This window comes from Pterocles gutturalis, unplaced genomic scaffold (genome assembly GCF_000699245.1).
Source record: "Pterocles gutturalis isolate BGI_N339 unplaced genomic scaffold, ASM69924v1 scaffold15017, whole genome shotgun sequence".
In the NCBI taxonomy this organism is placed as follows: Eukaryota; Metazoa; Chordata; class Aves; order Pterocliformes; family Pteroclidae; genus Pterocles; species Pterocles gutturalis.
The window spans coordinates 6,814-28,512 of record NW_010115612.1 but is presented as its reverse complement, the minus strand read 5'-3'; the positions used below and the strand labels follow the sequence as shown (position 1 = coordinate 28,512).

General features: G+C 37.9%; 1 protein-coding gene across 1 annotated transcript; it reads left to right on the top strand.

Moving 5' to 3' along the window:
* Positions 1–340: 340 nt before the first annotated feature.
* Positions 341–20,289, top strand: PPIG (peptidylprolyl isomerase G (cyclophilin G)). The gene is made up of 12 exons (XM_010075249.1): positions 341–423; positions 530–604; positions 2,810–2,917; positions 4,034–4,078; positions 6,016–6,103; positions 7,227–7,256; positions 7,350–7,489; positions 16,089–16,293; positions 17,110–17,277; positions 17,810–17,894; positions 18,744–18,880; positions 19,170–20,289. Exons 1-12 carry the CDS (start codon positions 363–365, stop codon positions 20,287–20,289), a joined length of 2,262 nt encoding a protein of 753 aa, XP_010073551.1. The 5' UTR covers positions 341–362.
* Positions 20,290–21,699: the final 1,410 nt, after the last annotated feature.

Here is a 21,699-nt window from a genome sequence, read left to right as displayed (position 1 = left end):
TTACCTATGATATAGAATCCTAGGAGCAGACAACTTAGGTGATTACCTGTACCATCTGCATAGCAAGAAGACTTCAAGCTTTATTATCCAAATACCTTACAATATCTTTTAGTTTTGTGTTTCCTCGTCTGAAATATGGCACTCAAGTTTAACTTTAGTACAATTGCAGCAAATGCAAATGAAATCACTCATATGGGTCTACAAAACATGAAAATTACCTAAAATACTTTGCATGAATGTTTTTCTGCAGTTTTTATTGTCTTTGTAAAATCTTCTATATTAACTTATACGTAGTTTCATAACAGAGAAGGAAAAACTAAATTTTATTTCTATTACTTTACAGTATTTAAACTTTTGAAGCCATGGGAGTAAAGGTCCAGAGACCCCGTTGCTTTTTTGATATAGCCATCAACAATGTACCTGGTAAGAAAATGAAAATATCCATTTACCAACAGAATTCCTATAAAATACATAAGAATAATACTAATATCAGTTAGCTTCATCATACATATGGCCTTTTTTTTTCTAGCTGGAAGAGTGGTCTTTGAACTGTTTTCAGATGTGTGTCCAAAGACATGTGAGAATTTTCGCTGCCTTTGCACAGGTTTGTAGACTTTTAATTTTATTTATAATTTTTAATGTAATACCATGTTAGCTAGTTTGAGGTGTATGTTATTTTTCCTGACATGTTCTAACATATAACAATAAGTACGTAAAACATTGGTTCTTGGTATCTCTAGAGATTTAGCTGAAGTCTCATATACACCTGATGTAGAATCAAAGCTGTTGTAGCTTTGGCTTAGTATATTGCAGGGACTGTATACTAATGAACTTTAAATATGGACACAGTAAGCTGATTTTATGTTACTAGCATAGATGTTACTGTTCACATTATATAACATCATCCAGTCTTGAAAGGTAGCCAGTAAGAGGTCAACCACGCAGACTTACTTTTCAGTTTTATAATATTTTGAGGTATTTGAAAGATATTGCTGGTATTCATTAGTTCTGGGTTTTTTTTTTCTTCATTTTAATTTTTCTTTGTTCGTGGAGACTGGTGATTTCCACTCTTACTGAAATTTGGTTATTTATTGAACAAAATACTGAGAAGATTCTCTCCTGGAAGCATTTTCAAACAGTATTGTCCTGTGGACTGCGTGCTTTTGTTGACAATGCTGCCAATTTAGCAAAACTTAAATTTATTATCACAAGAGTAGTTTTGTGAATACATAAATAATATATATGCTTTCTGTCTTCAGCATTTTCTGCTTCCTTTCCTTCCAGCTCTGTTGTTTTTCGGGTCAAGGCTCTGAAGCTGTTAATACTGAATCACTCACCAGTACTAATATGATCTGAATCAGGTGTGGGTGCATAATTTAATTCATGTCAAGTTAGCTAGAACACTTAGTGCACCATTCATGATGTCTGCAGGCATGTATGTATTCTCTAATCTGACATTAGGTTTACTGGCACAAAATCAGATTATCAAAATCTGTACAATTTGAACCTTAAAGTGATTCGTTTTAATTGCTATATGTTATCATGCGACCATGGCATTCTTGATCTGCTATCAGCTGCCCAGAAGTCAGATTTATTGCATAAATTGTTATTCCCTGCTACTGCTTTAAATTTTTGACTTGAAGCCTTTGAGCAGCATTTCAGGTCAGGAACAAGTACTGTTAAATTCACACTTAGTTGCTGACATTCAAAAATCAAATTTGGATTCTGAACTACTTTGCTGCTTTAATGTGTTTAGGAATAGTGAGGAAAATATATGGACAGAGTGTTTATTATATTGATCATTAGCAAATTAATTCAAATTTTTATTTGATTTGTTTTCCTTACTCATTTTTTTCCGGCAGTTTTGAAAAGTATATGCTGTGTTCTTAAGCAGCTCCGTGTTTTCCTGGCATACCTACATGAGGCATATGCCAAGTTAGTGGAACAGATACAGCTTCACATTTATAAAAGTTCCTATCAAAAGTGTTTTTTCTAGCTAGTCAGATCCATATGGAGGCACCAGTCTGTTACAGGTAAGTTCAGAGACAACTGCCCTTGACAAAAGCTGCCAATTTAGTAGCTCAGAATCAGATTATAGGAAGATGCAGTCTGATGGTTTGCCAGCACTGAGAGGAAGCAATCCTTTTCCTTCCGACATAGTCCCACTGATTACCTTACTGTTACCTTGAGGCTGGCTCTGCCATTCACAGGACCCACCATGAGCCATTGCTCTTTCTAACTCATCAGAGACCTTATCTCCTTGAGGGTAGCAGGTAAAGTAGATAGTGTTGTAGCTGAAGCAGAGAGTCTGCTTATGGGTCTTGAGCACTGGAGCTGACATAAGGAACAAAGATGGCAGTTGTAATCACGAGGGCAGGAGGGAATGAGATTCCTTCTCTTTCCCACTGCTGCTTTGTTTGTTTTCGTTATGAGCTTTCATGTACCTTAACCATGCCACATTGTAAGTGAAGATCTGAGTGTTTCCTGCATGCTTCTGAGCAGTGCCAGTTATCTTAAACCTAAACTGGTTGTTTAATTTCAGTCAATCTGCATGGAAGAGACCAGAGTTACATGCTAGTGTCAGAAAGAAGCTCTTTTGGTATTAACTATAAAGACAAAGTAGTTTCTGCTCTGCCTTCTTAAATCCTAGTTTCTTATTGGTATTACAGGTAGGTGTCTGCCTCATGAGCTAATTTTTCAGAGCTTAGTGGATGATCTTGATTAAGTTCTTATGCAGCACTTTTTTGTAGAGGAGATTCTACAGGTACAGAGCATAATTTTGGCTTTTTTTGTTCCTTCTCTTCTTCAGGTGAAAAGGGTACAGGAAAATCCACCCAAAAACCATTGCATTACAAAAGTTGTCTGTTTCACAGGGTTGTGAAAGATTTTATGATCCAAGGAGGTGACTTCAGTGAAGGTATGATGTGAATCTTTGAAGAAGACTTTAATGCTTGTTTAATAGAATTTTCATGGAAGCATAGAATGGTTTGGGTTGGAAGCGACGTTAAAGATCCTCCAGTTCCAACCCCCCTGCCATGGGCAGGGACACCCTCCACTAGCCCAGGTTGCTCAAAGCCTCATCCAGCCTGGCCTTGAACACCTCCAGGGATGGGGCATCCACAGCTTCCCTGGGCAACCTGTTCCAGTGCCTCACCACCCTCACAGTAAAGAATTTCTTCCTAATATCTGATCGAAATCTACCCTCTTTCAGCTTAAAACCCTTACCTCTCGTCCTGTCACTACACTCCCTGAACAAGAGTGCCTCCCCATCTCTCCTGTAGGCCCCTTTCAGGTACTAGAAGGCCGCTACAAGGTCTCCCTGGAGCCTTCTCTCCTCTAGGCTGAACAAGCCCATCTCGCAGCCTGTCCTTGTGTGGGAGGTGCTCCAGCCCTTTGATCACTTTTGTGGCCCTCCTCTGGACCTGATCCCACAGGTTGATGTCTTTCCTCTGGTGAGGGCTCCAGAACTGGATGCAGTGCTCCAGGTGGGGTCTCACAAGAGAGAGTACAGGGGGAGAATCACTTCCCTTGACCTTCTGGTGACACTTGTTTTGATACAGCTCAGGATACAGTTGGCTTTCTGGGCAGTGTTGCAGGAGCTCTGTGTAGCATCATTTACTTATATTAATTATTCTGTGATTCAAGTGCTTTTTTCCCTTTTTTATTCATAAGAACCATTATGTGAAAACTTACATAGAAACTTATATAAACTTACACATGTGCGTACACACACTTTTGCTCTGTTATTGCAGTAGTCAGAGTACAAAGTATTTTCTATTAAAAGGCTTAAATGTGAAGTTAAAATATTGTATCTGCTGCTGGGAAATAAAGAAAAAAGGGATACTATAGCAGAATAAATGGGAGAAAATTGTTTTCCAAGTTTACTTTGGGACTGTGAAGATGTGTCTTGAAGAATAATTTCAGTGACTTGGATGCAGTTGGATCAGTATTTCGTATTATTAAGCATCTTCCACATAATGTGACTCTTTTTATTACTACTTAGAGCTGTAACTGTCACTTTTCCTCTTTCAAGGAAATGGCAGGGGAGGAGAATCCATTTATGGTGGCTTTTTTGAAGGTAAGAGTTCTATTAGTCTGCTCTATTTTCGTGTTGGTGTAAGCAGTCACCTTTACATTCTCTAGTCTCTATTCTGTAGACCTGAACTCCATTGTTTTTTGTTAAGATTTTGTCTGGCCTTAGAGGCCTTTGACTTTCCAGGTTAGGGTATTTTATTTTAATTTTAAGATATGAACCTTTTTAATTAAGGAAAAATTAAAACCGAACTCCTTTTGTATTTGTCCATTTTACCAGATTTGCATTTTTGTAACTGTTCTTAAACACACGCTTTTGGCTTGAGCAGCTGCCTAAAAGTTGGGGATTGACTTTTTTTTCCAGTGAAAAGAAGAAAGGCGTGATGGAGTCAGGTTTCCTTGCAAATATTTAAGAGAAGGCATAAAACCCTTCTTTCCTGAACCCAAGAGGAATTGATGATAAAGAGGTCATCAGTTTTCTCACAGTCCTGATTCTTTTTCAGTCAGAGCTCTTCTGCACTCCGTGTCTCTCAGCCTGTGTTTGTCCAGAATGTAGTGTATTATCTCTGTGTTTCTTGGAGCAGTTTTTATATTACACTTAAACCCATGTGTTGGCTAGTTGCCACCAGCAGGAGTGGTTATGCTCCTCCATCCTCCCTGCCACTTTTCTTTTAACACTGGTTCTTGTCTGAGCTTGCAGCAAACAATCAAAAGAATTATTCACTATTTTAGTAGGGCCGAGCTGCAATTTTATATTGGACCTTGAGTTTGCAACTGCTAAAAGGAGGAGGTCTTACCTTGCATTGACTCTCATTCAGATCAAACTTTCAGCTGATTCAGCTTTCTAAAGTACCCAAAGACTATTGCAGCAAAAACTGTATTTATTTCTGTATTAGTGAGTGGACACCATTCAATAACTTGACAAGCATCAGAACCAACAAAAATGTGTAGCTGGGTTTGAGGAAATGTGTGGTTGGAGGAGATGAAAGGAGCAAAACCTCTACCTACCTGCTGGCAGTTGCAACCTGGCTCTTCAGCTCAGCCGCAGTATGAAACTGAATTCGTGGGAATTTTTACTTTTGTGGATCCCTTAACTAATTCACCCTAGGATTAGATTGGCACTGGATTAACACATTGGAATTGTAGAGATGACTGGAGAGTGAGTGGAACTGTCCCTTTCAGTGCCAGCGACACAGTGTGATGTGAAACCATAGCCTTACAGATAGCATACTTTTCTTCTTTGTTAATGCTTGCTCCTGCCATCTGTATCTAAACAATATTGAGCAGATTTCCTCTGTGTGAAGAGTTTAGATCCCCCAACAGCCTTTATGCTGTTTTGGAAAAGTGGGAGATAGGATAATCTCTTACAGATGTCTTAAATGAAGAATAGTGATTACATTTCACAGTTTCATTGGAGTTTAGTTTGAACTGTTACAGTTATTACATCAGGAGTAGGACTTATTCAAGTTAAACTTATTTTCTTAATGGTGAACTTGGTAAGTTCATCTGTGTGTCTGACAAATAGAAGTTGTTTGGGATTGCTATCAAACTGGATAGCCATGTGTATTACAAAATAATAAAACAACAAAACTGCCTGAAAGTGAGGGGTTTCTTAATAGTTAGTGCACAGCTAAAAAAACTTCTGCTCCAAAGAGACAGTGATTGGTATGTGCAGAATAGAAAGAGCAACAGCTTGAAATGATGAGGTCTCTGCTAACGTTGGTAGGAAACAAATCTCTTGAACAAGAATACTTTTTTTTTTCCTTAGGCTATAAACAATTCATTTCTCCTATTTCTCCTTATTAAATTGCATTGTTTAGAATGGAAGAAATAATATACTTTAAAACTAGCTATTTTGAATCTATTTTTAATGCAACTTCTTGCTGAAGTAACTAGCTGATTTATCTAATGAGTTTACTTAGGTTATAGCATTTATCTAGGCATATGTGGTATATTTTAAGTAACTGAATAAACTTTCTTTAGATGAAAGCTTTGCCGTAAAGCACAACAAAGAATTTCTCCTTTCAATGGCCAACCGAGGGAAAGATACAAATGGTTCACAGTTCTTTATGTAAGTATTGTACTGTCCTGAAACATGTGTGTGGTTTGCCATTTGTGAGCTGTAGAAGTAATCCTTTTAAATATTGAAGACTAGCTACTGTACAAACGCACGGTTGATGGCTTTTCACAAAGTTGCATGGAAGTAGCCGTTTTCCTAATGCGCTGTTTAGAGCGCCTGACTATTTTTATCAATTTTGTGTTTAGTGCTTGTTGTCTGTGCTAAAAGAGCTTTGAGTAGTTTTCAGTAGCTGTGTGTTCTAACTTGGACAAGAAAGCAAACCTGTTAGTTTCTTGTAGAACTCTTATCACTTCTAATAAGTGTTGTCTGGAAGGAAGCAAAACAGCTCTGGGGGTTCTCAAAAGTAGTAGAAGGGGGGTTTTGTTACAAAATAACTTTCCAATGCAGTCTCATTTACAGTTAAAACTTAAATTCTTCAAATACATTGCAGTAGACTCTTCCTAAATCTAATTTATCTACAGAAAACATTACTGGAATACATCACTCTTACCCACATTTCATGACCTTAATTAGTGTGGTGGGTTGTGGGCGTCACTTACCATTAGGCCCTTATTTTGGGATTTCTGACTGATCGTTACTGCAATTATCCCAGTTTTTTACTTCTGCCATGGCTGACGTTTGGAATGCTAGTAATAGGGGAAAGCTGAGAGAAAGTCAGTTCTACTTCTGTGTTAGACAATCTGTACATAGATATCTTTTTCTTCATTCGATTTCTGATTATTTTCTAATGTATAGAAGGTTATTTGCAGTTTTTATGCTCTGAGACAGTTGCCTTAATTTTTACATTTGTTTGTGGTAGTATTTATATAATTTATTAAATAGAATACTCATTATATTCTACATGAGGATGCTGTCTACAAATTTATGTGCACTTTGTTCAGTAAAATGTGATAGTCAAAGTAATGAATTGAATAGGTAGTTTAATATATAAAACATTAAATACTTTTAACTGCACACAAACTTAGAATAATGTATATTAGTTTTGTTCAGTTTTGTTAGTTCACTCAAAGTAACTTTCACCCTTACTTGTGTTAATGGCGTGCTTCAAATGCTGACTGCTTTCCACTAATACTGACCTTGTTTTTCTCTTTAAATGAAAATGTGGAAACAACAGAACAACTAAACCTACACCTCACTTAGATGGGTAAATACCTCTTTTCTTTTTCTTATATTTGTTTGTGAACTGCCTTGAGAAAATTAAGTACTAAGAATTCTTACTTTTGTTTAAATTCTTCAGGCATCATGTTGTTTTTGGACAAGTCATCTCAGGTCAGGAAGTTGTGAGAGAGATAGAAAACCAGAAAACAGATGCATCTAGTAAACCATATGCTGAAGTACGCATACTGAGTTGTGGAGAGTTAATTCCAAAATCCAAAGGTAATGTCCAACTGTACATTTACATAGATCAAGACCATGAGGTAGTTTTGCTCTTTTTTTTTTTCCCCTGTTGGTTGCTTATAAAAATATTTAGAAACTTAGTTGTGATGGATGGAGGGGCAATTGGTGAAAAGGTAAATAACATTGCAGTACAGTTTGTCTTCTAAAAAACTTAAAAGGAGTTGATGCAGAAGACATTTAAGAAACATCATATATGCTTTACTCAAAGCTGCTTCTGTATTGGATTTCCTTATACTAGCTAAATTTTAGTACAAAGCTGGCAAGTACTTGTGCCATAGGAAGTAGAGTGCCATGTTAGGAAGATTTATGGCAGTCTGACTTTATTTGACAACTGCTACTTTTTTGCAGATATTGAACTTATTTCAAGTTTGTTTCAGATAAATGTTCAGAACAGGCACTTAAAGTAGAAAAACCTGGAATTGCCCTGTAGCAGATATCCTTTTTAAATTACTATAAATTATATTCTTAAACAATAATGTGACAGAACCTGTCTTTCTTTCTGGAAGGGATGCCTTGCTCTGCCATTCCAGAGCTGAACATGGTATTGGAGGTTGGATTCTGCTTCTCTTACAAAATAAGGCTCAATCTAAGATGTTGCTGACACTCTGGAGAATCTCATTAGAGGAGACCCAGGATGCATCTTTGGTAGGAACTGTGATAGGGACATAGTGGTTTTTCATTCATAGCGCCTTCTGCTGATATGTACCATGAAGGGTTACACCAAGAATATTGAAGCACAAGACAGGAATAACTGTTTCTTAGGCCTAAGGAAAATAAAGGCATTTGAACTTGAGCTTGTTGATATTTCCTCTCCTTTTTAATGCATTTCTATTACCTGTTGTGATGTCTAGCAGAATAACTTTGGGGTCTGAAGTGATCTCTTCAATACCTCAGAATTCCAAGCAAAGTTATCCTTTGGCTTCTGACTTCTCAAAGGTTCTAGAACTTTTTGGATTAACTCATAAGTCACCCTGTGTGTTAAGACATAATCTGTTTTTCTGGACAGTACTTAGGAGCATGGTATCTCTTAGAAAATGCACGGGTGGCATTGATTAGAAAATAAAATAAAACAATACCAGTATAGAATGGGTGAGATGCCCACTCATATATATATATATATATATATAGAGTCTTCCTTGATTTGCCACACTCCCCTTTTAGTCCGTTCTAGAACACTTGAAATTGAATGGCTAAGTGAAATTTTTGACACTGAGCAGTCTGATAACTTAAAGCCAATAGGCAGGGCTTTAAAGTACTTGTCATCAAAAAAGTGAATAAAATAAATACAGAATTTTTTTTTTTATTTAACTTCTCCTAAAAGAGAACAGGCTTCTGTAAAGATCTGACTGTCTGGTCCTACCCATTTGTCCTTGTACCTCTTCAGTACTGCTGGGATCCTGGGCACTCTGCTTCCTGTAACTGGTCTGGTGTGCCACGGAGGGAAATTGATGCCAGGGCGATGGGATGGCCCACTCAGCTGACTAGAAGGCACAGTACTAGATGATGGTGGGCAGCAGGAGTATTTGGAGAACAGGGGGCCTTAGGCACCAGGATCAGGCAGGTGGGAGGGTAGAGCTGGGTGCAAGGATGTGTGGGCCCTAATGGGCACTAGTGTAGAGTCAGCCTGATGAAAGTGTTGCCTGACAGACTGTGATGGAGATCCTGGTGAGTGGAGAATCCAGCTCTTGAAAAGGAAAGGCTGTCTGTAGGGCCTGCAAATGGAAATCTGCTGCTACTGTGAGAGATAGTATGGCTGGAACTGTTTGCTAAATGCACAACATGGAACTACTGATGCGGTGTGGTGACTTGAGGCAGTGGAGATAGGAGGAACAGTTTGTCATCACATCAGCAGAAGGAAATTCGCCAAGCTGCTGGCCAAAGCTGGCAAATGGAGCAGGAGAGGACCTTGGACCTGTCAATATATGGAAGAGGCCAGGGAATCCAGATAGGAGGAGCAGTTTCTGGGAGATGGGCAGTGTCGTGGAAGATGATCGACAGAGAGTCATCTAACAGAGGAACTGTTCATAGCACGTTACTATGGGAGGCAAAAGGGAACTGATCCTGTGAAATATGAGGCAGTTACTAAAGGAGACTGCTTCCAAGAATTTGCTGTTTAGACAAAGGAATAAGGAGGTTGTCAGTGAGGGAGGTATAATGGTGATTTTCTGTGGGAGGGTACATTATTGTATCAAGGGAGGCTTAAACTAAAGTATTTATGGTGTGAGCTTGTCTGGTAGGCAACACAAAGGAAGGAATTGGACAAGTCTTTATGGAATGAAAATAGAACTGATGCTTTGGTGCAGCGGGGAAGCCAAGATGACACTAGCAGGACTCATAGTCAAAGTTAGGTGCTTGGTATGAATGTTTTTCTCTTAGGTTAAAGTTGAGGAAAGGTGATTGGACTTTTGGATATCATGATGAATATCTGGATGAAGTGAAGGAAGCAAACCTATCTCTTTATACAGAAGAATTGAATTTATTTAGGGATTGGTGGATGACGGCTTGACTGAGCTAACTTACTGGATGCTATGTGAATGGAATGATATAGTGATCACAGTTACAGTATTGCAGAGGCCTAGATCAGAAGCTTTCACCTGGGATTTGAGAGGACGATCACCTAGAAAAGTGGAATGCTGGTCATATTTTTATTTATTTTTTCTTTCTATTCGTTAAAGTTGGAGGAGTTAGTGAAAATGAATGAGAGAAGCTAAATTATAAAAGAAGAATCTCTCTGGCCAAATGGTATTATTTTCAGGAAAAAAAGTGCCAGGGAAAAACCTGAAAGCTGAGGGGGAAAAAAGAAGAAAGCGAGTACTTAGGTCATTATGGACTAGCTAAACTAATATAATTCTTAAGAAAAACTGGAACAAGTAACATAATATTAATTTTCTTAAAGACAAGTGGGAGTTTGATACCAATTGACAAAGTTTTTTCAGAAGGGGATCTTGTCAAACAAGCCTGGCTGCCTTGTTTGAGATCATGACTTTGGTTAATCAAAACCTGGGATGTTTTCAAGAATGTAAGACACTGATGTTCTGATTCAAAAAACAAACAAAAAAAATCAAATTGCTTTGTGCATTGGGCAGTTATTAACAAGAGCCTCTAATGAAGATTTCTCATGAAAAGTATATTTCCAGGGGATTCTGCACAGAGCAGTACTAGGCTTGATTCATGTAGATGTCCCTGTAGAATCACTGCTTGTAGAAGTGTGCTTTCTGCAATTAAGGCAGATTATGGCTACTTTAGTAATTCATAAAAGAACAATATTTTGATTAGGTCATTCTGTCAGTACGGTTTCTTTAAAAAAAAAGTTAGTCCAAATTATCAAGGACTGTTACAGAATACAAAGTTACACATTTCGTAATCATGAAATATCTGTGGAATAAGAAGTCTTAGAAGTGGTGATTCTGGTAAGTCACGTTTTACCAAGGCTTTTGATTTGTGTATCCTCCCTTTCCTCTTTTCTTCCCCATTCAGCCCCTGGAGTACTCATTTCTTTTGCAAACTTGTTGCATGCCATTGCTAGCCGCTTTTCTGCATGCTCATTGCTGTGAACGGTTGTTTCAGACTTTTCTGTTCCATTTTTTTTCCTAGTGAACTGGACAATAAGTATAAAATGTTTTGGCTTTAGCCAAAACTGTTCAAAGTGAAGCTGGAGGTGGATTTTTTTTTTTAAATTATTATTCTTTCCCCTTTTGACTCTTGTTGCAGTTGTGTGGTAGGTTGGTTGTCTACAAAAACGTCTATATCCAAAGGCATTTGTGATACAGGACTCCTCACAGTAACAATATCATCTGATCAACAAGAATCAAGTATGATAGTGTTCTCTAATGCATATCTCTGAGGACTCGATTACAGTGTATAATTTTTGTTGTAAGAAACAGTGGGTCCTTGATCAAGCAGTGAAAGACATAATAGGAACCCATGGCAAATAACTGAAGCAAGACCCATGCGAAACAGAAAAAAAGACTTGATACTCTGAACAACAGAGTGATTAAACACTGGAAAAAAATATTGGGGAAAATATCTGTCTGAATATCCTGAAGTAAAGGCACACTTTTTTATTGGACTTGATACAATGAGGGTCACTGCTGTGAATTACAAGATATCATCTGTTCTGACTTCTGTGCCTGAGCCTGACTGCTTTCTGACCGTGTCATTTCTTCATTTCAAGTCCTGGAGTCTGATATGACAGGGCCAACATAAGACTCGCTGCAGTCCATAATAAGCTGAGATGTGGAGGGTGCTTGGCTGTGCCATGCAGCATGATCATGTAATTCATGAGGGCTGGCAAATACTATAGGTCACAGTGGATGGAGTAGGAAGTGATGTATCTATTTCAAATGTGGTCATAAGTTGAAACCTGATCTTAAAGTTAATGAGCTGGAAGAGTTGGACTGTAAATAGAAGTCTGTTTCTTTCTTACTGACCTTCATGTTGCAGGATTGGTTTCATTTGTTTTTGTGATCTGTAATTGGCCATACCAGGTTGGTTCAGTGTTCAAAATAGCATTTGCTGCTGGACAGAGGTAGTTAGATGTCACCAGAAAGTATGTCCAGAACCTCTTGCGGGATATTCTGTCTTTGCTATGTAAATAGTTCTGGGCTTTTTGGTTGGATTTTTTGTTTGTTTGTTTCCTTGTCGTTTCACTCCCTATGTGCCACAGGATTTCCCAAATTGGCATTATTTGCTGCATGTTAAGAATCGCTGATGTTTGTTGAGGTAGTCGCTCACTAACACCTCCATTTTTATCTGTTACATATTCATTTTAAAGTACTCACTGTAACATACCTAAACTTGTACAGAGGCTTTGTGGACTGGCTCCTGTGACTGGAATGTTGGGATAGAGGGATACAGGCTCCTAAGGACAGGCGGGGGAGGTGAGGAGGGGTGGTCATGCTCTATGTTAGTAACCAGCTGGAGTGCGTGGAGCTCTGCCTGGGGATGGATGAGGAGCCAACTGAGAGCTTGTGGGTTAGGATTAAAGGGAGGGCAGGGACAGGTGACACCACAGTGGGCGTGTGCTACAGGCCACCCAACCAGGAAGACCAAGCAGATGAGACCCTCTATAGACAGATGGGAGCACCCTCACGTTCACAAGCCCTGGTCCTCATGGGGGACTTCAGCCACCCTGATATCTGTTGGAGGGCCAACACATCAGGGCATAAGCAAGCCAGGAGGTTCCTGGAATGTGTTGATGACAACTTCCTTCTCCAAGTGATAGAGCAGCCAATGAGGAGAGGTGCTATGCTGGACCTTGTTCTTGCCAACAAGAAGGGGCTGGTGGGGGAAGTGGAGCTCAAGGGCCTCCTTGGCTGCAGTGACCATGGAGGAGTTGAGGATCCTCAGGCCAGTGAGGAGGAGGGTGCACAGCAAGCTCACTACCCTGGATTTCAGGAGAGCAGACTTTGGCCTCTTCAGGGATCTGCTCAGTAGAGTACCATGGGATAAAACCCTGGAGGGAAGAGGGGCCCAAGAAAGCTGGCTAATATTCAAGGATCAGCTCCTCCAAGCTCAGGAGCGATGCATCTGAACAAAGAAGTAGTAAGGCATAAGTGCCAGAAAGCTGCATGGATGAACAAGAAACTCCTGGACAAACTCAAACACAAAAAGGAGGCGTGCAGAGGGTGGAAGCAAGGACGGGTAGCCCGGGGGGAATACAGAGAAATGATCCGAGCAGCCAGAGATGAGGCTAGGAAAGCTAAAGCCCTGATAGAATTAAATCTGGCCAGAGGCATCAAGGGCAACAAGAAAAGCTTCTGCAGGTATGTTGATGATAAAAGGAAGACTAGGGAAAATGTGGGCCCTCTCCAGAAGCAAACAGGAGACAGTTGCTAGGAGAAGGTTACCCAGGATATGGAGGAGGCTGTGACTTTTTTGCCTCAGTCTTCACCAGCAGGTGCTCAAGCCACACCACCCAAGTCGCAGAAGGCCAAGTCAGGGACTGGGAGAATGAAGAACCACTCGCTGGAGAAGATCAGGTTCGAGACCATCTGAGGAACCTGAAGGTGCACAAATCCATGGGACCTGATGAGATCCCCAAGATTCATTCTTATTCTCCTCTCTGACCAGTTTAGCAAGGAGTTTTATGGAAGTTTTACTGGTTTTGATCGTCCTTGAAAAACTGCTACCTGCCATCATGCAGTTTTGCAAAAATGAGATCAAGTTAGTGCTGAATTTGAGAATTTCCACATTGAGCTTACATGATTGCAGTTACAGATATCTACTGCTAACTCTCAAGAGTCAGTCAACTTGGTAATACCTGCTAAGCAGTTGGAGAATCTAGTACTGATAATTCCAAAAATTGATACACTGTTCCATTAAATAGCTACTTGTATTTTCAGAATGGCAGTTACCAGATCTACTCTTCATAGAAGTGTTTCCTCTGCCTAAAGTTCTTTACAAGAGTATCACTTTTTTTTTTCCTTCAGATCTCTGATCTGTTTGTATAGAATTAAAAGAATTAATTTTCCGAATAACTGTATGCTGCAAGTTGTATAGCTGCCCCTTTAACTTTTTTTCTGGACACCTGTAAGTGTGGTATATGATCAGAGATCGCTAGCAGAGAATTCTGAAGTGGAACTTTTCTTCCCATCCACATGTACAAAAATCAAGGCTGTTTGTATGTAAAAAGCTGGCTAATAACCTGTAATTCTTTGAAGTTGTGGAAGTCTTTTATCTTTTGACACTTGAGTTATTGTAATACCCAAGAGGCCTTTCTATCTGTAGAGCAAAGACAAAAAAAATCTGATAGGAAAGTTATGATAAGATCTTTTTATGTGGGGTATCTTTATACAAGAGTTTCTCTATTTACTTGCCTTATTTTGTAACTGACTGATATGAAACAGCTAAGTATGAATTGCATCATCTTGTTGGGCACAAGTGGAAGTCAAGAGAAGTGCTTGGCTAAACTAAACAGTTGAATTTCTGTCTCTAATAGAAAAGAAAAAAAGCTTAGGCTGTTCAGAGAGAGATCTTTATGTTTTCTGCTGTGTGAAAGCCTTGTGTTCTCTGTGTCTGAATAGTTTTTTAGATCCAGACAGGCTTCATAGTCGTAATCCTGTCTTTGGTGCCTAAGGTCTTCCCTTACCTGTTTTATGCAGAAGAGCAGGGGCTGGGAGGCTGTATTTAAATTGCTTATATGTTGATGTAGGTCGGGTGATATCTCTGTAAACCGTGAATTCTTTGGATAGAGCAATCTATTAAAAGCTTTGCAAAATGGGCTAATACTTTCAGCTAGGATTCATATGCAATTTTAAAATTAGTTTGTCTCTGATCTGAAGCCTGTTCTAAGATCTTAACAGGTGTTTTCCTAAAATGTGGATTGTTTGCTGTGACGAGGAAACAGGCTGTTTGGACATGAGTATTTATTTTTTGGTCTATTTTTCTTCTGTTTAATGGTAAAGGTTCTGTTTCTTCTGTCTGTGGCTGTAGTATGATGTGTCATGAATGATGGGCTATCTTTGCAATTTGCAATGACAAAGTAAAATAACATTTGATGCTAAGTAGAAAAGTCAACTACAGAAGTCCAAAGACAACCAGTGCGCTCTTCGGAATTTTCTGGGTAGATCTTTTAATTTTCTGGACAATATTGTGATAATGAATTTCATAACACACTCGAAGAGTATTCTTAGCCTTTAACTGATTTACCTGAAGTCTCATAACTTGGAAGCTTAGACTTCCTTTAGTGAAGTTTTTATAGTATACTTTTTATTATATATATTTTTTTCAAATTAGTGGGGCTCTGAAATAATACTTATGTCCCTTTTAATAGTTTAAGTAAGCCTCACATCAGTTAAAGGGCATAAAAAGGTGTGTTTGTTCTTGGATTATTTCCTGTCAGACTATTACCAGATTGCCAGTAAATTGCTGATTTGTAGTTCCAGCAGCCACATGAGAAATGGTGAAATATGTAATTAAGGACTAATTACTCTTCAGCAGGGTTCCTTTTCATACCAGATGGTTAGAAAGTTATTTGTATCTTTCTGTTAAAAACAAAGAAATCCCAAACAAACAAAAAAATAAAGCCAAACAACACATGATGAGCTGGAGGATTAGGACTGTTCTCTGAGCATGGTTTCACTTAGCAGGAAGGTTGGCAATTTGAATCTTCCCTCTGAGAAGATGAGCGATTGGTTTAGTCCATGCCACTTATTTTCTGTTTCAAAACTTCCCTTGTTTGTGTTTTGAATATATTTTATATGCAGTCAAGTTAAACCTCAATGTTTTTTAATAAACACTTTCTAAATAAGTTTTAAATAATTCTTCATATGTAGCTTATTTTATATAAAACGTTATCTGAAAACTTACATGGTTCTGTAAGTTCTTGACAGTATAAATTTGATACTTTAGAGATTTGTAAGTACAAAATGTTGGAAATTTCTTATGTATTTCTAGACATACTGTGTCTTGTACTTGGGAGAAACAGTGTTTTCTGCAAAATTTAAATTTGTTCTTAACTATTTTATGGACTAGTTTTATGACACAGTAATAAGGAGATACTAGATAAGTTGATTTTTCTGAGATTTATTTAGAAGTGTTTGATATTAAAATGTGTCTATACTATTCTGACTTAAAGCCAAGAAAGAAGAAAAGAAAAGACACAAGTCGTCTTCCTCATCCAGTGACTCGGAAAGCTCAAGTGATTCAGAATCATCTTCTGATTCATCATCAGATTCTGAGAGTGCTTCAGAAGAGAAATCTAAAAAACGAAAAAAGAAACACAAGAAAAATTCCAAGAAACATAAGAAAGAAAAGAAAAAGAGAAAGAAAAGCAAGAAAAGGTAATTTTTGAGATTTTTGTTTAGTTTAGTTTTGTTACAGGTACACCATACAGTACCATTTTCTTGTCCCATAACCACAGAACAGTATTCTGTAACTACTGAAGTAGGTGTTTTGAAGTTTGGGAGACAGTTTCCATATGCAAGCTTAAATTTTTCTGATATGATGGCAGAGGACCGTGTTCACATGCATACATGCTGCGGCTTGTAAAGGAATGAAGGAATGGACTAAGATTTATGTAAATTTGGCTTGAAAAGCTGCAGAAGTGCTTGGTTTTAAATGGGTGGTGATAGCTTGTTTCCCTAAATTCACTTCTGTGCAACTCAAATTATATGCGGTGGGACTTACAAGAATGTAGTATGCAGGAATAAAAGCAAAACTAAACAAACAAACAAAAAATATACTTAACATTATTTCTTTCTGATATGCCAAAAGTCTTGGAGTTTCACTGGAAGATAATAAAACTCAAAAGGCCCTCTTGCTTCTGGAAATGTTATTTACAATCTAATACTTTTGCTTATAGTTGAGCAATTTTTTTAAAAAAAATGCTGTATCAGAGAGGAAAATGTATGTTCAGTTGTGCACCATTGGAATTCCTAGATAAAAAAAATGCTCGTCAGAAATCTGCTGCAGTTGTACATTTTGGAGCAAAAATATCAGGGGGAAAAAAAGTTGCTGATGAATTAGCTTTGTTTGATGAATTTCTTGTGGTATTATTCTGTATTGAATTAAGAAAATTTCTGAATTATTTAAATAGGTTGAAAGGTCTTCCCTCATCCAAATAACTCACTTTAAATATTTTTTATACAAAAATAAAGCTCATCCAGTGAAAGTGAAGATGAAAACCCTGAAGCACAACCATTATCTACTGTCCGTCCTGAAGAAATTCCTCCTGTACCTGAAAACCGGTTCCTGATGAGGAAAAGTCCTCCTAAAGGAGACGAAAAAGAAAAAGAGAGCAAAAGCAGAGAGAAGGAAAGAGAAAGGTAATGTATCTGTTTTGAGTCTGACCATGTGCTGACAGTGTCATGTTGCTGTTTTAGGACTCTAATGTTAAAGTCAGTCCTTTCCCTATTAAACAGCTCCATGTTGTGAGCACTGCTGGATGAAAAAAAAAAAAAAAGATTTTTCAGTTTATTGGCAACTGTTGCCTTTGTCATAGAACAAAGGCTTAGTCTTTGAAAATGGATTTAGTGAATGAAAAATTTAAAGTTATTGATTCAAGAAAAAGAAAGTAAAATGCATTGCAGTTTTATTTAGAATTTATTGGAGCTGTCCAGTCTGAATTTATAATTCTTCTTTCAAAATGGAAAAACCTGTAAGTCTTGTAAAATATTTGTAGTCACAAAATCTGAAGTTTTTACTGTGTAGTTGTTACTATCTGCACTGATAATAAAAAATAAAATTAAATGTGTTTTCATTTAGTTTAATTTCTGAAGAGGTTTTTAAATGGGTTTTATTTTCTCTTTCCTTTCTTTGATGTTATAAACAATGTACTTTTTTTTCAATTATTTTTAGTAATCTATCAAATTCACAGTCAACATACCAGAGGAGGCTTTTAGTGACAAGATCTGGAAGGAAAATAAAAGGAAGAGGACCAAGGGTAAACTTTTACAATATGCTTCCCAAAATAAACAAGGTGGCAGCATAGTCTTACTGCTGGTGTTACTAACCATTTTCATTAGGATGGTTGATTTAATAGATAAATAAAGGCAGGATTTATGGTGCATCATAACTGATTTGGGTACTGAGGCTTGAAGGAATACAACAAGAAAAAAATAAATTTCCTGTTTGCATACTGAGTTTATTTGAAGGGGGGGAAGGGATGAAAAATGCTTTATTTTGTGTTACTCTAGTATTCGGTGAATGAAATTAGCTCAAAGCGTTATAGCGAACACCAGAACCTGTGCAACATCTGTGCCCAGGAATGTGGGAAAGACTTCTCCCCTTTTTGACAGGGGGGAGCTGTCAGATTGGTTCTTCTGATTCTGTGAAGCCATATGCTCTGCACTGCTTATAGCAAATGTTTTTAGTAACAGAACTCTATCCCTCAAATTTCTAGTAAAAACCTTAAAGAAAAAGTGGGAAGGGTTTGGTTTTTTTTGTGTGTTGCTTGTCAAAGCTAGGAAGAATTTTAATTGTTAGGAAAGTAAGTTCCATTTGTGCTAATTAAAAGCAACAGGATAAGACCTTTCAGGAGAATACAAAAACCCTGAAATAGAAGTTGCTTTAAAAATAGTTATTTGATCAGACATTTTGTATTCATGCTTTAGCTGAATGTCAAGTATATTTTTCAGTAAGTTAATAACTTGTCTATGTAAACTTGGTATATACATGTGAAGTGTTGTGTTAGGTGCTGTGTAGCATCAAATACCAGGGATAAAAATCTTACTTAGCTATCACAGCATGTGAAATTCAAACTTACACCCAATTTTCTCTTTTTCCCTTTAAGCGCTATCGAACACCTTCAAGATCCAGATCAAGAGATCGATTCCGACGCAGTGAAACTCCTCCACATTGGAGGCAAGAAATGCAAAGAGCTCAAAGAATGAGAGTGTCTAGTGGAGAAAGATGGATAAAAGGGGACAAGTAAGACTTTCTTCCAGAGTATATGCATTGAAATTTTTATATATAGTAAAAGTAATACATGTCTGAGATTTTCAATTACAGTTACTTCCAAAAAACCATGGTGCTGACTTGGTTATCCCATTACTTAGCTGTTTGATTTTATTCATGCCACTGTAAATATATAGTTATTAATATAGATGACCTAAAGTGATTTAAGTTTCAGTTGTGAAGCTGTCTCACTTCTGACTTAATTTTTCAGAGTGGAGGGGATTAAAAATATTTTTAAAAATCTTATCTTTCTCTTTCCAAGGAGTGAAATAAATGAAAACAAGAAGGAAAATAAAAAAAGCCCAGGAAGAGGAAAAGAGAGAAAAATATCAGACCACAGACAAGTTTCTGAAAGTCCAAGCAGACGAGGGGAAAAAGAGAAGAAAAAAGATCACAAATCCAGCAGTAAAGACAGGGAGACAAGAAGGAATTCAGAAAGAGATGACAAGCATAACAAAAGCAAGGCCAAGAAAAGAGCTAAATCTAGAAGCCATAGTAAAAGCCGAGAGAAGTCAAAAAGTAAAGAGAGAGACTCTAAGCATGGTAGACATGATGAAAAGAGAATAAGGTCAAGAAGCAAAGAGAGAGACCACGAGAAAAGCAGAGAAAAAGAAAAGCGCTATGATTCTAGAGGGAGAGATAAAGAAAGAAGTAGGAGCAAGGAGAGAAGTAAAAGGGCAGGCTCAAGAAGTAACGAACAAGACCATAGGAAGAGTAAAGACAGGGAGAAACGTAAGTCAAGAAGCAAAGAACGTGAGCATGCTAGAGGAAAACACAGTTCCAGCAGTAGAACAAGGGATCGAAGCAAAAGCCGAGATAGGGGTAGGAGAGGACGATCAAGAAGCAGAGACAGAGATCGCAGTAGAAGTAAAGACTATTCAAGGAATAGAGATAGAGACACAAGAAGAAGAGGAAGATCAAGAAGCAGAGAAAGGAGAGGTACACCAGATAAATACAGAGGAAGAGAAAATAGGAGGAGGAGAGAATCAAGGAGCTCAGAGAGGGAGGAAAGTCAAAGCAGAAACAGAGAGAGGTATTCAAATAGAGAAAGCAGAAGCTCATATAAGAGGAATGATAATGAAAGCCAAAGGAAGAGGCGTTCAAAAAGCTGTGAAAGTAGCAGTCCTGAATCCAGTAAAGATAAAAAGTCCAGTAGAGATCAGGACAGAAGTCCAGACTCAAAAAAGAGACCAAGTAGCAAAGAGAGAGAATCAAAAAAATCATATTCACGCAGCAGTAAAGAAAAGGACAAGACCACATCCTCAGCAGAAAAAGAAATAAACCAAAAATCAAAGAGTCAGGAAAGAGATCATGCCCCTAGTAAGGATAAAAAGTCTGATAATGAAACAAGTCCTGGAACAGATGATGACAGGCACGGATGAGTTTGTGGACTTAATGTTTCCATTGTCTCAAAGTTTTAGAGACATTTTGGGGAACGCCTTTTTTTAAGATGTGGACTTCAGTTTGGTCTTTTGATAATCTAAAACCTGGATCATTTGTACTGCTAAAGTTTTAATAAACTTGAAATGAAAAATGAATTATATGTGTAAAACAGTGTGCTGTGTTTTAAATATTTCATTGGTTTATGTATCCTTCCTGCGTGTTGGCAGCTAGAAAGGTAACTTCTGTGCCACATTTATTTTTTTACCTGTTGAACTTAGTTTAGTGCAAACAATGGCTGCCTGTGAAGAAGCTTGTTTCATGTGTGAAGAAGAAAGCTGCAAGTATACTACATGTCATCGTAAACCTAGGAGAATGTTGCAAGGTGTCCATCACTCCAGTGTTGCTACATCTGTACTTAAGTAGGTATAAATCTGAAGGAAACTAATTTATAGAGGAAAATCACGACTTTTTTTTGTAATCACAAAGTGAATTAATTGAAGTAAATCTTCCCTGTTTGTACTTCTGTCACTGCCAACAGTAGAATTAATTCATGTTGTAAGGCACTCATGTGTTTGGGAGTTATTTCTTCATCCTAAAAAAAATTTTTTTTGGATGTACTCATCAGTATTTTTTTTTTATGTGCTCATCAGTGTAATTTTTTTCTGTGTAACCTCCTTTTTCTGTTCCATGCTTTTGTGTTTGTCTGCTGCAGAAAATTCAGCTTGGATGCTTCAGCCTACCCTGCCTCAGTTGCTTATTAACAGATGCACAGAGATGAAACAGATTACCAGCATTCACAGTGAGTGTCAGACTAAGGAACCAGGAAATACTTTCTACACTTGCAGCTCCTTAGAAGTCTTATGAGAAAACTATTGCACTTCTCCAATACTGGTTTTTGGGGCAGTTGAGGCAGAATTTCAAGTAACGTTTTAATGGTTTTTTTAAGAACAAAAATTTGCTTTCCTCCCAGCATCCCCTCATTCTAAAGACTGTACTGTGAATTCCTCATTCTCCACTAGATGTGTGTCTTCCTCAGACCAATTCCCTGCCTTTTCCGCTTTCCTCTCCTGCCTCTAGGACTTCCCCTGTTTCTCTCTCACCACTGCACCTTCATATAAAAGAGAAGGAGGTTGGCTTGTGTGCCAGGAGTGCCCGCACATGCGTGATCACCAAAGAGCAGCCAGTATGTGGTAACTTAACAGTGGGCTGAAAGGAGGATAGATTGGGTACAAACCCCAACACTTCTTGCAGTCCTTTGAACTATTCACACCAAAGGCTGTAAAATATTGGAATTCCTGTGAAGAAGCAACAAGCATTAATGTAAAGCTGTGTCAAAGTGAAACGATGTTTTAATAGTTGATTTTTTTGGGGAGATCTTTTGAGTGTATGACATAACTTGTCCTTACTGT

Excerpts from the sequence above, each read along its gene's own strand:
- PPIG (XM_010075249.1), top strand. The coding sequence starts at position 363 with ATGGGAGTAAAGGTCCAGAGACCCCGTTGCTTTTTTGATATAGCCATC. Across the intron at positions 7,257-7,349 it reads CCTACACCTCACTTAGATGG|GCATCATGTTGTTTTTGGAC; the intron begins GTAAATACCTCT and ends TAAATTCTTCAG. Across the intron at positions 17,278-17,809 it reads AGAGAGAAGGAAAGAGAAAG|TAATCTATCAAATTCACAGT; the intron begins GTAATGTATCTG and ends AATTATTTTTAG.